Source organism: Mycteria americana, chromosome 7 (assembly GCF_035582795.1).
Source record: "Mycteria americana isolate JAX WOST 10 ecotype Jacksonville Zoo and Gardens chromosome 7, USCA_MyAme_1.0, whole genome shotgun sequence".
In the NCBI taxonomy this organism is placed as follows: domain Eukaryota; kingdom Metazoa; phylum Chordata; class Aves; order Ciconiiformes; family Ciconiidae; genus Mycteria; species Mycteria americana.
This window is the reverse complement of record NC_134371.1, coordinates 6,476,796-6,494,484: the sequence shown is the minus strand read 5'-3', so window position 1 is coordinate 6,494,484 and position 17,689 is coordinate 6,476,796. Positions and strand designations below refer to the sequence as shown.

At 49.9% G+C, this 17,689-nt stretch overlaps 1 protein-coding gene across 2 annotated transcripts; it reads left to right on the top strand.

Annotated features, from left to right (window-relative positions):
• Nucleotides 1-1,438: 1,438 nt before the first annotated feature.
• SLC2A2 (solute carrier family 2 member 2) lies at nucleotides 1,439-13,229 on the top strand. 2 transcript variants are annotated; one of them, XM_075509047.1, is made up of 13 exons: nucleotides 1,457-1,471; nucleotides 2,152-2,247; nucleotides 2,783-2,815; nucleotides 2,858-2,872; nucleotides 2,939-3,057; nucleotides 3,572-3,696; nucleotides 4,490-4,605; nucleotides 5,797-5,959; nucleotides 6,827-7,014; nucleotides 8,104-8,208; nucleotides 9,604-9,705; nucleotides 10,603-10,806; nucleotides 11,014-13,229. In XM_075509047.1, the coding sequence occupies exons 1-13, from the start codon at nucleotides 1,457-1,459 to the stop codon at nucleotides 11,203-11,205; spliced, it is 1,473 nt and encodes a 490-aa protein (XP_075365162.1). In that variant the 3' UTR covers nucleotides 11,206-13,229. The 2 variants fall into 2 exon arrangements, with proteins under 2 accessions (XP_075365161.1, XP_075365162.1); XM_075509046.1 differs by having other exon boundaries at nucleotides 1,439-1,471; nucleotides 2,783-3,057.
• The last annotated feature ends 4,460 nt before the right edge of the window (nucleotides 13,230-17,689 follow it).

Below are 17,689 nucleotides of genomic sequence, written 5' to 3'. Positions count from 1 at the left end.
AACTTCAAAAACCACAGCCTCGGGGCCCTCCCTCTTGCAGCTACGCCAGCCCGAGAGGGGAATGCACGTGCTGTGGCTGGAATCTGCCTGCATTAATGGAATGAACTTTTCTCCTCCTGTTAAAGTTTTACTTTACTGGAGAGACCAGTGCAAAGATTAGCGGTCTTACGTTCATTTTTTTTTTTTCCCCCCCTCTTCCTCTGTAGAAAGTACATTTTGTGCCCACGTGAAGCCTGGCTGACCGAGAGCATCATCCAATGAGTCGCCCTAACTTGGCTGCTGGACCCATCAGGGGCTTATCTGGAAGGTAATGGCATTAATCAGCATTAATCACTTTCTCGGCTGATTCAGACTTTGGCACGTCTGCTACGGATGCCGCCATCCACCCTGGCCCTGCAGTTTCTCTCACTGGCGATGTCAAGGACAGCAAAGCCCGAGCGAGACCAGCTCAGACCAGCTTTCGCAGATGTGTAAAGTTCATGACTACCAAGTGAGCCAAGCCAAAGGGCTGCGACGTTTGGCAGCATCAGCAGTATTTGATAGCATCGGCAATAGTTGACAGCGCAGCAATCAGCTGGTGGTGCTGAAAGGCTCAGCGTTCACGCCGGTGTGGGCTTTTTAACAAAAACGTATGTTATTGTAATATTCTGGGTAATTTTGCTGTGTTACATCTCCATATACACATACAGCTGCCTCTGAACGCTCAGGATGCATACGTACGGGTGTGTACTAGCACTACAGCTACGAGTTTATTACCATTACGGCTAGGTGCTGAGGGGGCTGTGTGCGTGCAGGTGTGTACGTACGTACATATAGAGAGACCTGTATACATCTGTATTTATATGTCTTTGGCTGTGTACGTTATATACACACATAAACATATTTTAAAGCAGGTGCCAAGTGCTATCTAAATAAAACACTCTTAGTCATTTTCTAGCTTCTTTGCTACATATGCTGGAAAGGTTTCTTCTTGCTAATTCAGCAAGAGGTTTGTAATGTAGCACATAAACCCAGCACAGAAGCCAAGAAAGGTGTTGAACATCTCGGAATAGGCTGCAGCATGTTCCCAAGTCCCTGGCATGTCACATCACGGACTGTTCAGCTGAGGGACAGCCCCAATTCCAGCTGGGTCATTTGAATTTCCCAGGTCCACTCTATGTCTTTGCGGGTCTCCCGTCGTTTCGTTTGTCCTCCCAGGTACAGGGATTGGTAGTGGCTGCTCTGAGCCGAGTGGTGGCCAAATAACGCATGGAAGGCTTGGGTTTCTCATTAACTCCAGAGTTGATATAGTCCCATCTCTCGGAGCAGCAGCCAGTTTTGCTGATCCCTCTTGCCTCCATCCCAGCCCCGCTGTCCCTCCTTCCCTGCCCAAGCTCTCTCCTCGCTCCGCAGCCCAGGACAGCGACCGCTCCTGGGAGGACAGCGGAAGAGCTGTGAGATGGACAAGAAAAGCAAAATGCAAGCAGAGAAGGTAACCATGGCTCGGTGGTATTTTTGCACTAGAATTTCTGCGGGAGCCCAGCACTGAGCAATAGCACTTATTGCTTGCCAAGACCAAAACCAACCAAAAAAAAAAAATCCCCTCCCCTAATTAATTGCTCTTTGATGTCTGCATACTGAGCGCAGGGGCAAAGGGGTCAAGGGATTATTTTTTATTTTTAAGAGCTCCGTCAGCTCATCGGATAATTTTAACCGTGATGGAAGGAAATAATACTTGAACCAGCACTGCTGAAAAACACCGCTTTGGTCATTTTTTTCCTAGCTGCTCTGCTTCAGCAGTGGTGCTGCCCGTGCGCTGGGGACGGGGCAGGGCACGTCGCTGCTGCCTGCGCTGCTGTACCAGGCAGAGCTCCGCTCCCCGCGAGCACCGGGGCGAGGACGGGCAGCGCAGCAGGGAGAGCCCCGGCACGGGTTGCTCTTTGTGGGGCAACGCCATTCTGCCCTGGGGGCCTGATCCTGCCCACCCCCAGGGGCTTTCCCCTCTCCTTAGGAGCCAGCCAAAGCGCCTGTGCTCCGCAGCAGCATCCCTGGGTGCCGCTGTCCCGGCCAGCTGGGCAGCGGGGTCCCTTGGGACAGGGATAGGGTGCAGCCCCCCAGGTTTGGGCAGGGCTAGGACAGCGGGGTGAGGCTGTTCTCTGCTTCCTCCCCCAGCACCTCACGGGAACGCTGGTCCTCTCCGTCTTCACCGCAGTGTTGGGCTTCTTCCAGTACGGCTACAGCCTGGGTGTCATTAACGCGCCCCAGAAGGTAAGCCGAGCCCCCCAAGCCATGCACGGCCAAGGGTCGAGGGCTTCAGGGCAGCCAGGGCTGGTTTGTCCCTTGCAGAAGCCCTCGGGAGGCTCTGTCCCTTCCCCAGGCGCTATCTCCCACAGCACAAAGCCCCCGCGATAAGGCAGCAGGGTGAGAAAACAGCGAGGACCCCCGCTGCCACCCCCCAGCAAAAGCAGCGGGGCTCTGCACGTCACGGTGCCGTCCCCACTGCAACGCGGTCCCTGTGCCAGACTGAGGGATGGCACCTCTCTGCGGGTGCCGAATCCGGACACCGCGCTCACCCCCTCCCTAGGAGGTGGCATGGGACGAGGGGGGATGCTCAGCGCCTGCCCCCGCGGTCCCTCCCTGCTGGGGATCTGGGCGCTGGGGAGCTGTGGGGGACCCCAAGATTTCACCCCTGCAGAACCTGTGATGAAAAGCTTTTCCTGGGGCAGAAAAAGTAAAACGAAACAGGGGTTGGGGGTAGTTATAGATTCGAGCCGATGGTGTTTTTCCTCTTTGCCTATCCCAGGTGATAGAAGCCCACTACGGGCGTGTGTTGGGCGTTGTCCCCCTGGACAGACATGCCACCAACGCCTCCGGAGAGGATGGCACCAGCCCTGTCCCCGGCACGGAGCCCTGGGGTGGCACCGAGGGCACGCTCGCACCCCCAGCCAACACCGGGGAGGACCTCGCCACCTCCCCGCACATCCTCACCATGTACTGGTCCCTCTCCGTCTCCGTGTTTGCCGTCGGCGGCATGGTCTCCTCCTTCACCGTGGGGTGGATCGGCGACCGACTGGGGAGGTGAGAGGACCTTGTGTGCTGTGACTGGCGTGCCACAGCCCAAGCCTTTTTGTTTGATTTTTCCCCTAAAACCGTTTCTTCCCCATAGAAATACAATTTGTATTATTTTCCCCAATTTAATGGGAAAAAAAACCCCCTGAAACCTCCAAAATACTGTTCCAACCATCACAGAAGTCTGGCTTATTAAAATCCTCAATTATAAATCAGACGTTTTATTGCAACTTTAGCATTTCAGACAAGCAGCTGATGAGCAGCCTTGATTAACTTCCGAATTCCGCCCTTTCTTTCCATGGCAAAAGGGAGAGGAGGGCATCTGAACGGCATTCGCACCAGATGTATAATATACTTCTAGCTACACCGATTGCACCCCTGCCCGATATTTCTCAGTGCCTACGATCATTATTTTTTTCCCTGTAGTGCTGATTAAGTCACTTAATGGCTCTGGTTGTATGTCGCAACGGCTGCTTTGGCTGAGAGATGTGCCAGAACGAGCTTTGCTGGTGCTGCCTTGCAGGGTGAAAGCCATGCTGGTCGTGAACGTCCTCTCCGTTGCTGGGAACCTCCTGATGGGGCTGGCAAAATTCGGGCCGTCCCATATTCTCATCATCGCTGGGAGAGCAGTCACGGGGCTGTACTGCGGTAGGTCCAGGCAGGGTCAAGCACTGCAAACCGGCCCCTTGGTGGGTGCTGGGTGCTCCAGGGCTGCAGTTAAGAGTTTCCTATGCTTTTTTATCTTTTTTTTTTTTTTTTAGTTCAAGAAGGGGTTTCACAGGTGGGAGTTTCCCTCTTCCTCCTATGTCTGTCCTTCTCAATCCAGGACCTTTCCCAGAAGTATCTGGGTTGGCTCTATCATGAAATCAGTTTATTTTATGCATCCTAGAAAGGAGTGAGTCCCTCCTCTATATCTCAAGGCTTGATCTTGGTGGTAGCTGTTGTAACAGTACGTTATTAGCCGTGCTGTTAAACAGGTTCCCTAGACAACAGTACTATCTAGCAGATAGTACAGGAGCACTGTGCACAGAGTGGATAAGATAGTATGCAAATAATATGGAATTACGTTAGAATTAGCTTCGAAATAGCAGCTCATTATCACTGTGACTGGTATGCAAATACAATACTCCGCTCTGAAGGTTCAAGGCAAGTTTTAAGAAAGCTCTTTGCTCTGTGATAACTTCTCCCAGTGGACCATCTCTGCTCCGTGCTCATATGTAAGCGTTCAAGTGTAAAGGCTTCCTGGCTCGGGGCTCTGAATCCGGGGATATCGGAGCACCTTTGCAGGGTGCGGGTGGTTCCCAGCCAGGCACGAGGAACTTGGTGGGATGTGGTTGATGCAGTACACGGGCTCCATCCTCCTTTCCCGTTTGGGAAGTGGTTTCTGCTGTTTGCTGAGCTCTGGTCTAGAAGAGGTGACGCCTGCGTGTGCTTGGTGCAGGGCTCTCCTCTGGACTCGTGCCCATGTACGTCAGCGAGGTCTCTCCCACGGCCCTTCGAGGAGCGCTGGGGACATTGCACCAGCTTGCTATCGTCACGGGTATCCTCATCAGCCAGGTAAGAAGGAAAGCGCACGAGTCCAGAGAGGGTATTTCAGAGATTAGGGATAGCCCAGTGATATGCTGGGGTATCACTCATCATTCCACCCCAAAACTGAGGGAGAGTGGGAAGCAATCTGCTCTAATGGGGTTAAACTCCCACCTTGACTCAGAGGTGTCCTGAACAAAGATGACTGCTCATGAACTAAAAAGTACTTCTGCAAACTATTTCTCCCCTCCCCTGCAAAGTTTTTGTACACATCTCATCAGAGTCAGGCTGGATCCTGAACATGAGATCTCTGATATTCAGGTGCTCAAAAACGGCTTCATCAGAGAAGCAGGGAATCGAGCGTTCCCATCAGCACTTCCCACCATGGCAGGAGTCCCAGCTATGTGACAGGCTGGCACATAAGTGTACCGAGAACCAACACATCCAGAAAAACTTAACGTAACCACAAAGTTCATCTAATCTGACTTAGCCAAAGACTATGGGCAGACCATGGGGAAAAAAGCTCACAAGGTAGAGCTGCACTGGCTGTGGGAATACAAAAAATGCTTTGCAAATTGTGGAAGGAAAAAGGTTGCAAGTACTCAGAACCCCTCTGGAGCACCTTTTTCAATGCCATAATCACGCACTGAAGCAAAGCTCAAGTCAGCCTATTTGCTGAGCCTCGTGCTGCGCAGCGGCCCCGGTGTTCAGACTGCTGGTTAGCGGCCGGGCAGCTGGGGCATCCCACGCTTTGTGGACCTCCATCCAAGCTCTGCACCTTTGTGGAGTTGCTTGGGACACATATGCCCATAAAACCCCATACCCTAAAAACCCAGGAGAGCAAGGTCTGAGGAGAAAACATTTCATCGGCACGCCTGCATTTGCTGAGCTGTTTATGCAGTGGTTCTGGCCAGGCAGAGGTCTCCTGCTGGTGGGACATCCCAAAGAGGACCGAGTCACCCCGGGGTGGGGGACAGGCTTGCAGACACTCGTCTCGCACCACCTGTAAGCCAAAGTCTTGCTCATGACGTTTTACACCATCTGTTCATTCCCTCTTTGTAAATGCACATCATAACTAAAGAAATCAAATGGTTAGGACTGAGAACTGGTATTTGCTTCTAGTTTTTCTCCAGTTTGTTGCTTTGAAATGCCATAGTGGTCAATTGCTTTCTTTTTCTAGGGTGCAAAATAAACCATTCAAAATTGCCTCAATTATTCCAGGTCCTCGGACTCGACTTTCTCCTGGGCAATGACGAGATGTGGCCCCTGCTCCTCGGTCTGTCTGGTGTGGCTGCCCTCCTGCAGTTCTTCCTGCTCTTACTGTGCCCCGAGAGCCCCCGATACCTTTACATCAAACTGGGGAAGGTGGAGGAAGCTAAAAAAAGTAAGACACACCTTCTGGGCTTGTCTGGAGTTGTTTTTATACTATACATAGTATTAAACACAGAAGGAAAAGCCCAGCTGAGGGCTCACACATGTAACTGGGTATAGTTGCTCCACTCCATGCAGCACATTTGCAGGAGGGATTTCGGACACCTGCATATAGTCCCTGCCTAAGGCACGCTTGCTTCTCTGTCGCTGCGGGTGGTGTGAGCCTTAGCATGTTGCTCCTTTCCATCAGAGAGACCGCATCTAGCAGATGCCACCCCTCAAAAACCCCATTCAGTTGGAAGGGATTTCAACCAGGTGTAAAAATGACATCTTCTGGGGGACAGCTGATCTCTCCATCCTTGGTGCTATTTGCAGCTACGCAGCAAAGCCATAGTGGTTACTGCAACCACTTATACGTCTTCCAGTGTGGCCCTCCTTAGCTGGTTCCAGCCATCTCTACAAGGAGTAAGAGCAGTTCATGGTAGGACACAGCTGAAACTGAGGTGAGAACCCAGGTTTGAGTAAAACAGAGTATGTCCACGTGCTTGGCGGCAGAGTTGCATGCCCGTGCTCTGAGCTGCTGAAGTATAAATTAGCTCTGGACCAGAAACTGTTGAGGTGTGTTTGCATGGGACTAATAAGCGTTACTGAGGGATGAGGCTTGAGCATGGTGTCTCAGAGCTTTCACAGAACTAATGTGCTGCTGCCCCTTGCCGAGCAAACCTTTGATCCTTGATATGCCATAAGAGTCCTCAGAGCAAGAGGTGGCTACTGTCCATGTGGTTGGCTTACCCTGAGTTTTGGCTAGAGAGATTCTTGTCCTTACTCTACTCCTTATCTACCACTGAAAATAAAACATCGACCTTTTTTTTTTCTTAAGGTTTGAAAAGGCTCAGAGGAAACTGTGACCCGATGAAAGAGATTGCTGAGATGGAAAAGGAAAAGCAAGAAGCTGCTAGTGAAAAGAAAGTCTCCATAAGGCAGCTTTTCACCTCTTCGAAGTATAGGCAGGCTGTCATCGTGGCACTGATGGTGCAGATATCTCAGCAGTTCTCAGGAATCAACGCGGTGAGTCTCCCAAAAACATTTACCTTTAAAGAAATCCATGCTGTGCATGAAAAGGCAATGCTGGCTCTGTCCAAGCCATGTAAGGGTGAAGAGAAGGCTCTCCCGTGACTGCAGTAGGCTCTTTGGCCACCACCATCAGCGTTGAAGGTGGACCTCACCGCCGAGCCGGGCTGCGGGAAGGCAGGAGGGGAGAAGGGTGCCAGGGAGTTCAGCACAAAACCAGCTGGCACCGCAAGTCCACACTGAGGTCTCCCGTGACCCTCCTCATACCTGAGTTCGTCAGCAGTTTGCTCTCTTTAATGACTATCTGCTCACACCAGGAACCACATAATCACCATCTTTAAGCTATTTTTAGCTAAGCAGTTTTTGCAGCACCTCCTGGGATACCAGAAATTACCATTTTTATATCTAGAAGCATGGAGCCTCCTTCTCAAAATTGGCTAAGACTCAAATTTTTGAAAGTCTGGTGGCCACTTTACAAAGGTTGAGGCCTCTGACCCACTGGCTTTCACAACTCTAAGAGCATTTCCACATCACAAGGCAGAGCAGCACGCAGGGATGCCCAGCCCTGCGGGGCTGAGCCGGGGACGAGCGGCCCCATTGAGCCGGGCTGCCCCAGCCCCATCCCCAAGCCATGGGGTCAGCCACCCGTTTACCTCCTGCCCTTAACTTCCACGAGATAGGAATCACCTTATTCTTTGAGAGAAGGGAGAAATTTGAGTCATTCCAACGTAGAGAGAATATTTTAAAATTCATTTAAAACTCAGTCATATTAAGGTTATTTGTCTCCAGCACTCAATGCTGGTGATCTGGCTTTCAAGATTAAACATGAGACTACATGGAAGAAAACAGTTTTAAATGTGCAAATGCAGTAGCACAGGAGGGGAATTTCAACAGGATTTTTAACTCCCTCAGGCTCCTTTGAAAGTTTCAGCTTTAATTATTATAACAAGCCATTAAAAAGTTGAAAAACTAATCATAATTAAATTACTTCACATCTCAGCCAAGCAAGAGCAACTCCTTTCTCAAGAGAACAAAAAGTTCCACCAGCCCTGTTGCCTAATCCTTCATCCTAATGTATTTTGATAGATCTTTTACTACTCTACAAACATTTTCGAGAGAGCTGGAGTCGACCAACCAGTTTACGCAACCATTGGCGTTGGAGTGGTGAACACAGTCTTCACAGTTATCTCCGTAAGTAAATATTTCTGTCCCCCCAGACTACAAAAACAAGTAAGCTACAATGTGGTTTTGAAGCATGATTTTATCCTAGAGCTGGGGCTGACCCTGCATACCTTACTCACGGGAAAAATAATTTCCTGGGCAAGTCTCATTTCAAAAATCAAGCCTTGAAATACAACCCATTGCTATCGAACAGCACTGCTAAATGCCTCATGAGTGAAAACTGCATCGCCGTGTCCAGGGAAGCTCTGGTAGCTCAGCATTTCCCCAAAAATAAAAGTTGCCTTCGAGACTGAAATTCTGCAGGTCCTGTTCCCCTGGGGGAGCAGGCAGGGGACTGGGGTTGCGATGGGGAAGCCAGCAGCTCACAATCTCCCTCTTACCTGTTATCTTTCAAATTGTTTTCTGTATGTACATAGCACCTGCACGAGTGATATCCAAAGGCTATTCCACAGTAATAACAGTAATCTAGCACCTATCCTCATCATATCTATGCAGTGCTTGGTAGCAATAAAAGGATGGTTGTGTTTTCACAGCCTTTCTCTCCGTTTGTCTCTCTCCTGAGAGTATTAACACAGTTCTAATCAGCAGGCAATTATTTTTTTAAAGTGGCCACTAATATAAGAAGATCAGGAAATGCCAAGCCCATTTCCTTCACATCTCTACAGAGACTTAGGGAGCAAAGGACTTTTTACCCACCACAAAGCAGGAGTAGCAAGGTACAAATACACAGCTCTAAGAGATCTTAGTCCAGCGTGCATGAGAGAGGAGGTCTTGGGGTGCACCTGCTTTAGAGGAAGTCCATCACAGATCTCATACAGAGGAGAAACTGTGATCTTTATCGTGAAACGAGGCACGGAGGTGTGCGGCTGGAAGAGGTCTTTCTCCAGCTTGGAGGGTCTCTTGCAGTTCAATCTCTGCCTCAGGGCTGTGGTACTTGCAGCCTGGGGCATTTGCTCTTTGCATGAGCTCTTTGGCCATGAGCACTTAAAAATTACCTGCGTCTGTCAATAAATGACAGACCCTGATCAAAAGGCAGAAGCACTGACAGCCGCGTAGACCTTGGCAAGGTGAGAAGGCAGCGCAGAGGCTCGCCCTCTGCAACTTCAAGAGTTAGCAGGGTGAACTGCTTCCAGCAAAAGAGGTGGTCTCCTGGAAGCATAAATAATTTGCTGTAATGGCAGGAAAGGTCGAGCCTTGGCAGGGCAACTGTTCAGTCCGGCTCCTTAACAGCCACCAGCAGAGATTCTGGCACTTGGAAACCTGCACATAAATCTCTACCTTGAGAGCTAAAAGAGCAGGAATGCGGTGTGGTAGTGGTAACACGCTGCTCATTGCTAATGGACCTAATCAAACCTCCTGAGTGCGGCGGTACTGGAGACCGAGTTGCTGCATGTGTTTCTACAGGTCTTTCTGGTGGAGAAGGCGGGCAGGCGGTCCCTGTTCCTGGCTGGTTTGATGGGCATGTTAATAAGCGCCGTGGCCATGACAGTTGGACTTGCGCTCCTGGTAAGGATTTTTCTCCATTTTTTTCTCCGTGGTTTGCAAACAAGAGAAGACAAACCACCCTTTAAAGTGAATGTTTTGCATTTTCATCTCAAAGAAGTTCAGAAAACATTTGTCCTTAGAAGGGCCAGTTCAAAGTGGCCATAGCTGGAGCCATCTCTGGTTACAACAGTGCCTGAGGATGTTGCGCTCTTTGGCCCCCGAGATACCCCAATGCTGCTAGAAAGGACATGTGTCCCCTGTCCCCTCCCTGAGCCCGCTGACAACCTCAGCTCCTTACACAGCAAATGCGCTATTCCCATGGCATAATCCCATGCCTGCTAAGAAAGCCCAGGGCTTATCTCCATGTGGAAGCACTGTGTGCCCTAAACCCTCAACCTGCGTCTCCCTGGCTAGGTGCAGAGATGCCAGACTAGTATCTTGTCATAGAAAAAGGGACAAATTATTCCTCCCAACACCCAGGAGAGGGGTCAGGCTGTGAGACATGGGGCAGAACAGGCAGAGGATGGAGCCAGCCCCCATCAAGTCAGTCCAAATCACTGGTGCAAGCTCCTGTCAAGATGTAAAAGCAAATAAGGGGTGGCCTGCTTTACTGAACACCCTGGTTATTAAAGACAACACCATTTTGACTCTTCCTGGCCGTGTTGCAGGCAAGGAGAGGGCTCGAAGGTACAGCTGGGCTGATAGCTTTGAGCTCCAACATCCCTCTGCAAGTGGCAACGCTGGCTCCACGTGCCCAGCCAGCACCTGGCACAAGAGTTGAGAGCTTTAATTATGCATGTCCAGTCCCCACTTGTCTGAATAGAAAGAAATTTCTGAAAAATAAGCCTAATTAAAATAATTAGTGATAATTAATGAGAGTCATGTTGGGACTGTAACACCGAGCGCACCCTCTTGCAGAGCCAGTTTGCCTGGATGAGCTATGTCAGCATGGTCGCGATCTTCCTCTTCGTCATCTTCTTTGAAGTTGGGCCTGGGCCCATTCCCTGGTTTATCGTAGCCGAACTGTTCAGTCAAGGCCCGCGCCCCGCCGCCATCGCCATCGCCAGCTTCTGCAACTGGGCCTGCAACTTCATTGTGGGAATGTGTTTCCAGTACATAGCGGTAAGAAATCCCTCTAAAACCGTACAAATAAATGACCGGCACGACCCCACTGCTGGGCTCCCGAAGCAGGCTAGTGGGACGTGCATGTGCCTCCCAGATCTCCATCTCCAAGCCCTGCAGGGCATCCCAGCCACCCAGGGTAGGAAGGGGAAGCCATCCCTGCAGGTGCTGATGGTGGTGTCCCCTGTTCTCACTTCCACCCTGCAGGATCTGTGTGGACCGTATGTATTTGTGATCTTCGCGGCTCTGCTTCTAGTCTTCTTTCTGTTTGCGTGCTTCAAAGTACCGGAGACGAAAGGAAAGTCCTTTGAGGAGATTGCAGCTGTGTTCCGCCGCAAGAAGCTCCCAGCCAAAGCCATGACTGAGCTGGAAGACCTGCGAGGCAGCGAGGAGGCATAGACATCACCACACACCCGGAAAGGAGGGACTGAGCATAGACCTCCTTCAGGCGCCGCAGGAAGAACGTTGGGCAAAAGTCTCATTTCACAAAAACCTTGCAGCTGGCAGACCAGGACCCATGCATCGGGTGCCTTCTGGCTGCTGCGGCTCACACCTCCAAGCCGCAGGTGCTAACCTGGCATTTTACTCTGAAATACTTGGTATAACTGCGCTGCAGGAAGAGCCAGGGAAAGGACAGGAGGAATATGCTACATGTGTGTCTCCATGGCCCACTGGAAGAGCCCGGTGGGACGATGACCTTACTAGCTGGCAAAGCATTACATTGAGCAGGGTCATCACTCAGGTGGAATCAAGGAAAGAGTGGGCGGCTGATGCTGTAGCCTCATGTTTTCACCTTTTTGTCCCACGCTTGCTGCTTCCTCCTACTGAGTGATCTCATGCCTTGAGAAACCAACTGCTAGTGCAGTTGTGCCACCAGCACACAGCACTGATCGCCTGAGGTGCTAAGGAAAACAGGCTGAGCAAACTCCCCCTTACTCTTGCCTGTGCAGAGGAAGAAGGTGGATCCCACCTGAATCGGTTGGGATGCACCTCACTTGCTTTGCTATCCGTGCATTATGGAAATGCTGTCCAATCTCATAAGGATTTCTCAGGTCACAATATTTTTTAGGAGAATCTTAGAAACTCTGGCTTGGCTGATGTGCATTTTTTTCCTTTTGTTTCAGCCAGACTATTTACCTCCTCTTTCCTCCTAGGAAGCCTTTCCTCTCTCCTTTATCCCTGCTGCAGCACAAGACACGGCACATCATTGACCACACAAGGGGCTCGGGCACTCCTGGCCCCCAGGTCGGGAGACTCAGTAGTTCCTGCTGCCATCCCTCCCATGGTGTGACCATCACCAGGTCACCTCCCCTCGCTGCTCCTCCTTCCCCACCCTCTGCGTCTGCCTTCCCTTCCTTTTGTACAATGCTTAGACCCACAGGCTCCAGCTTCAGCCGAGGCCTGGGGCTACCCGTACCGTAACAATTAATGATAACCCAAAGGGGAAGTGGGTATTGCAGCTTTAACTGGAAGGTGCCCCACTGATCCGACCCTCACTTTGCACCACTTACGGTTTTGCTGGCTGGATGTGCTTCAGCCAAGATAGTGTGCAAGCAGGAGGTTGTGTTGTTTCTATAGCCTTGTTTGTGCTCGTTTTGCCTTTTTATGAGATACTTTCAGGTGACAAAATCAAACTGCAAGGATTTTTCTTCCTTTTTGGGCGGTTATGTTGGAATCATTGTAAAAGCCTGCTCTCTGTTTGCTTGACTTTTAAGATTTGCATGTTCCTTGTTGTGATACCAGGTTACTTTCTAGCAACTTTCTCAGGATAGAACCCCATTATTTATTTAGAGATGAAACACCAGCATTGCTCGGTCACTGTGAGCTCATCGCGACTGCCAGTGAAGCAGTGACCATAATGTAACAGAGGATCAAGCATAATGAAAAGCATGAGAATAGATGGGCCACGGAGGATTATAAGCTGCTGCTATGGGTTTGCTTTTAGGGAAGGTTCATGCTCCTTTCCAAGTGCCTGAACTTCTTTCCTTTGTAGACTTTACTCTCTTGGTATTAAGATCCTAACGCAAGTTCTGGTCCCTTCCAAGCGACGGAATTGTAGTCACGAGGTCCACTGGGAGAAGTCTCTGAGCCCGGTATGCACACTGAAGCAATAAGATTGCACCAAAGGCTTCCTGGAGTGACTGCTGGGATTGAACTAGAGGAGAACTGGGTCAATGCTGTCATGTGCTACAGTGGTGGGGGACCTGGGCCTGACTCGGGGCATGCAGGGTGTGCGGGAACCAGGGCCCAGGCTGCAGTGCACAGAAGAGAGCAGCAGAGCTGGGGCGCAGGCTCTGGCTCGAACGGTCAGTCTTTGTGCTGCAAACAGGTCTCCCCAGGTGAGACTAGCTGAGACAGCAGGCTCAGAAACTCTCCATGGTGTCTACTGCAGTTAGTTAATATTATAATGGATTGTCTGAATGTAAAAAAGGAAAAAAAAAAAAGAGATGAGTTCTTGCTTTCAGCAATGTTAACTACGTCTGTTACATAAAAGTGACAATGAACAACATCTACGGCATGTGTTGGCTTGCACTGTTGTTTCTTTTTTCCCTCTGTACATCTCAGACATATGTCCAACTCCAGATGGGAGGTATTTTCCTGGCAGGACACGTTTGCTCCATGGGTGGTAATAGCTGTGCAAGCCCTCAGCTAAATCCCTTTGAAATGGATGGTCCAGAGGTGAGACTGTGGGGTTGGGAGGCAGCCCTGGAGCCGGTGGGAGCTGGCTGTGCATTGGGATGAATGCTCACTGGAGGTGTGCCAGCGTCTAACCCCAGTCGTCCCCACTGCCCACCTGTAAAAGCCCACTGTTAAGCACACGTCTGCTTGCACGGACACTGGTGCAGCTTAAAACTTGGTGCTGGGGCCTCTCTAGGCACGACAGGCAGGAAGAGCATCTGGGGAGAGATGGGGTTCGAAGAAGATTTGCCCCTGCTCTGAGGGCAGAGCCAGGCTGGGTTCCCTCCAGGAACAGGAGGATGGGACAGCAGAGGCAGAGTGGCAGTGAGGGTGCTGGCACCGGGGTCCTGGACATCCCTGCTCGGTCCTTGTGAGCCGGCCAGTCTGTACAAACAAATGGCTCGAGCTATGGCCGCACAGCAGCCGTACAGGTGGTTTAATATGAGAAAGGTTGTCCCAAACTGCTTCCCTAAACTTCTGCTGAGCTTCACCCTAATGCCTGAGGGGCATCAGTCAGTGACACTGTCAGTAACTCAGCAGTGAGGGGTCATTTATTTAGCAACACTGAGCAGACAGTCTTTGTTTTCCTGTGTGTTACTAGGCGAATGATAGTAGGAAGCCTGACGCAGTTACTGTAGTGCAGCACATACGTTGCAGCACATAACAAAGCCCACGACACTAACATTACCCATAGCTATGTTCCTGAACTTCCCGGAAGATCTACCTGGGGGTTCAGAGGCACTTAAGTAAAATGACTCTGTAAAAACGGTTGTCAGCTGAAAGCTATGGGTACATTTAATCAGGCTTTCGCTCCTCATTTCATCCCACACCTCTGTGAAGCTTTTGGCTGAGCTATAGTAAAGATCATGTAGCTTGAAGCAGGAGTCTCAGAGCTAGCAGACTTCACATGCCAATAATTGATTTTTTTCTCCGGTCTGCTACCAGCATGCTGTGAATCCTGCGGGCTAACAAGGCGCACCCTGTGCTCGGTCAGTGCCAAGCTTCAGGTTGTGCTTCCTTGCAGCAGCTGCTGCATAGAAGGGAAGCCAGTCTTCTCCTTCCAGGTTGGGACCTCCCACTGGGGACCCTCTCTGACCTTCTTAGGCCACAACTGGACAACATGCCTTCATGCTCTTTACTATTATCATTTCATTTATTCATATATTCCCCTGGAGATGATGCTTTGCTCATCCTGGGATGTTTCAAATCAATTCTGCTAATGGTTGTAGTGGGGCGGGCTGCAGTCTGGGGCAGGATGTGCAGAGCTCGGCGCTGCTGAAGGCTGCAGCAACCCCTGTCCTCACCAGGGCTGCGGTGCAAGGATTAAGCTGATACGCCGGGCTGAACGATCACAAGTGCACTTTTAACGCATATGACGATGCAGGGAGGGGTCATACGAGTTGGTTAAATCTGCAGATATGTTTACTTTTGTCTTGTCACATCAGGCTGGTAATTAGGACGGTACACTTTATCTGTTCCAGTTAAAACTTGTTCTTGAGACACAGCTTGTTGAATCATTATTTTTATCTCTCAGCATTACAGTTTTACTAAGTTGCTAATCATTAAGAAAATTTAGAAGACCGAGTCCTACTTATTAGCTAAATGGTCGTTGCACTTTAGTTAACATGCGAAGTATGTTCCCATACTGTGGCTGGCTAATAAAGCAATATAATTAATAATCCCCGAGAAAGCATCTTGTCAGCAAGAGCTTTGACAGTGTTTTCCTAACGTGCTGAGATGACAGCCATTAAGACTTTTCTGTTGTGTCAGATAAATGGCTAACGATATCTAGTTTCCCACTCTCTAGGCATAATTTTAAAATTAGTTTGACTTCCCTAATCCAATAAACTATGGACATTTGGCCCCATTAACACTTTCCACACTAATTTATCACAGATTTTTCTGCCTCACTTCAACTTGTTTTGCATCACCGAGAAGCGCTACCCTCCATCTCCCGAGTCAAACAGCTGATGAGGATGAAGCTGAACCAAGTACTACATATGCATGGACCAAGCCTTTGAGGTAGGATGCATTTTCTGAGGTGCTCAATGTCCTCACCTTTCACTGAAATCTATGGGAGCTGAGGAATTACAAGGCAGGACATCAGGGCTGGATCCAGCAGCACATGTAAGCATGAGATTTAATTTAAGGTAACTGAGCCTATGCTTAAGCGTTCCACTAAATCCTGAAGCAACACCGGCAAATTTTACCCAGAGGCACAGCCTGAACAACTGTGCTGAAAGGGAAGGAATCTATTCCCCAGCAGGGTGGCAATAAATCCTGGCTGTAGATCAGCGGTCCTTAAATTTTACAGGCTGTAGCTACAACTGCAGACCTGAGGCTTGGGCAGTGCCTTGTGGTTTTTCCCCCCCGTACTCTGTTCAGGAGAGAGAGCAGCTCTCGTGACTATGAAAAGCATCAGGCCCCCCCGGTCACGGGTGGGATATCACTATTTTAGCACCGTTGCAACCCCAGGAGGAGGGAACAGCCGGAGTTACTACGTGCTTTCCCTCTTCCTAGTGGGAGTCACAGGTGGTTCCCGCTGGCTCAATGTCCCTGCACTGTCACCGCTTGCCTCTGATCTGCAGCGTGTGCCCAGGGTAATTCCCTGGGTAATTGCGACAGCATGGCTGTGTCTGCACACATCATCCGAGCATGTTTGTCTGGCTGGGTGGTTGTGTGGACCACAGAAAGGTAAGGGTGACCACAGAGCAGGCAGAGGCAGTACTGTGGTAGTTTTTAAGTGTCCCAGGGCATGCAGCCCCTAATAATTGTAGGAACCATCCAGAATCCCATTCTCAAGGCTGATGCCAATGCAAGGTGAGTCACTGGCACTGCATTTGCTCTTCGTAGGAAGCCGAAGGTGAACAGCAGGATTAAAGCAGTGCCTGGAGCAGAGTGGGGTGCCTATGGCAAGGTCGCTGCAGAGGCTCTTTAATCCAGCTCACGCTACGCAGAGAGATTGTACGCAGGAGCTCAGAGGGTCTGCTGAGCATGGCACTGTCCTGTGGAGGTGAGGATCATCGGTCCCCGGCTTCTCTCATGTCCAGAAGCCAGGGTGAACCCTCACCCCCAACAGTCAGGACAAGTCGGTGGGATCCCAGGTAAGACAGCTCAGCAGTGGAAAGCAAGACGCTTGCTCAAGTTAGAATAGGGTTGTTTACACTGCTTTGCTCACGACCCATTATTTCTGATCTTGTGACCTGAACCAAGTCTTGCTGAATGAGCCTCCCTCTACTTTCCCGTGGTGCTCACCCAGCGCCGAGGTGAGCAGGGCTGGGTAAACTGCTCACCGCTGCTCTGCGACCGGCCCTCTCTCAGCTAGCCTGCAGGGCTTTCCTCCAGTACCCTCTTCTGTCCTCCGAGCACCCAGGCCACCACCCCTGGATGTCCCAGGACACTGCAGCCCTCCTTGGTGTTCCCCTGAGAGATTTCTCCCAGAAGCTAGCAATGCATCAGGCAAGTAGCGTAAGCTAGGCTGCACCCACGGCTCCTGTTGGTGTAAACACCACCTCCTGCGTTCTGGTGGGTTTGCTGGAAACAAGGTGGGATGTTTACCCCAGTGCTGGCTGAAATGCATGTTCCCGAGGCAAGGCTTTAATGAGGTGTTTTAGGGCATCAGACATTTCCCCAGAACATAACTGAGAACAGATACAACTCGCTCACTTTAATCCTTCCAAAAGTTTTCTAACTCCGATCGTTTCTGCAAAGCAATGCATATAAAGACCTAGATAGCAAAACCAAAGCTTGATAACATACTGAGTCTACTCGAAAGAAAACATGTATGTGTGATCCAGCTGTGCAACACCCTACACACACACATGCACAAAAGGAAATACATTTAAATGTGAAAGGCCATGGTATTTACAAATATGCTTTGAAATCGAATTGCTATTGTTGTATAGAAAAGTGGGATAATCACATTTGTACTATCAAGAAACACATTTTAGAAAATAAACGTTGATCCAGACAAAGGAATGATGCCTGCAAGCAATGACTGATGGAGATGATTGCCAATTTTTTTAACTGAATCTCTCATAAAGTCTGCCTTGGAATATTTGTTTTGTTTCTCAAAAATAAATATAATCTACAGCTGCACTTCAGCAAAAAGACTGCGTTTAGTACAGCAGATCTCTCAAGTCATCCAAAATGAATCTGTTAATTGTGGAAAATCAACCAAATTTATAATCTGGTACTTGAGAAA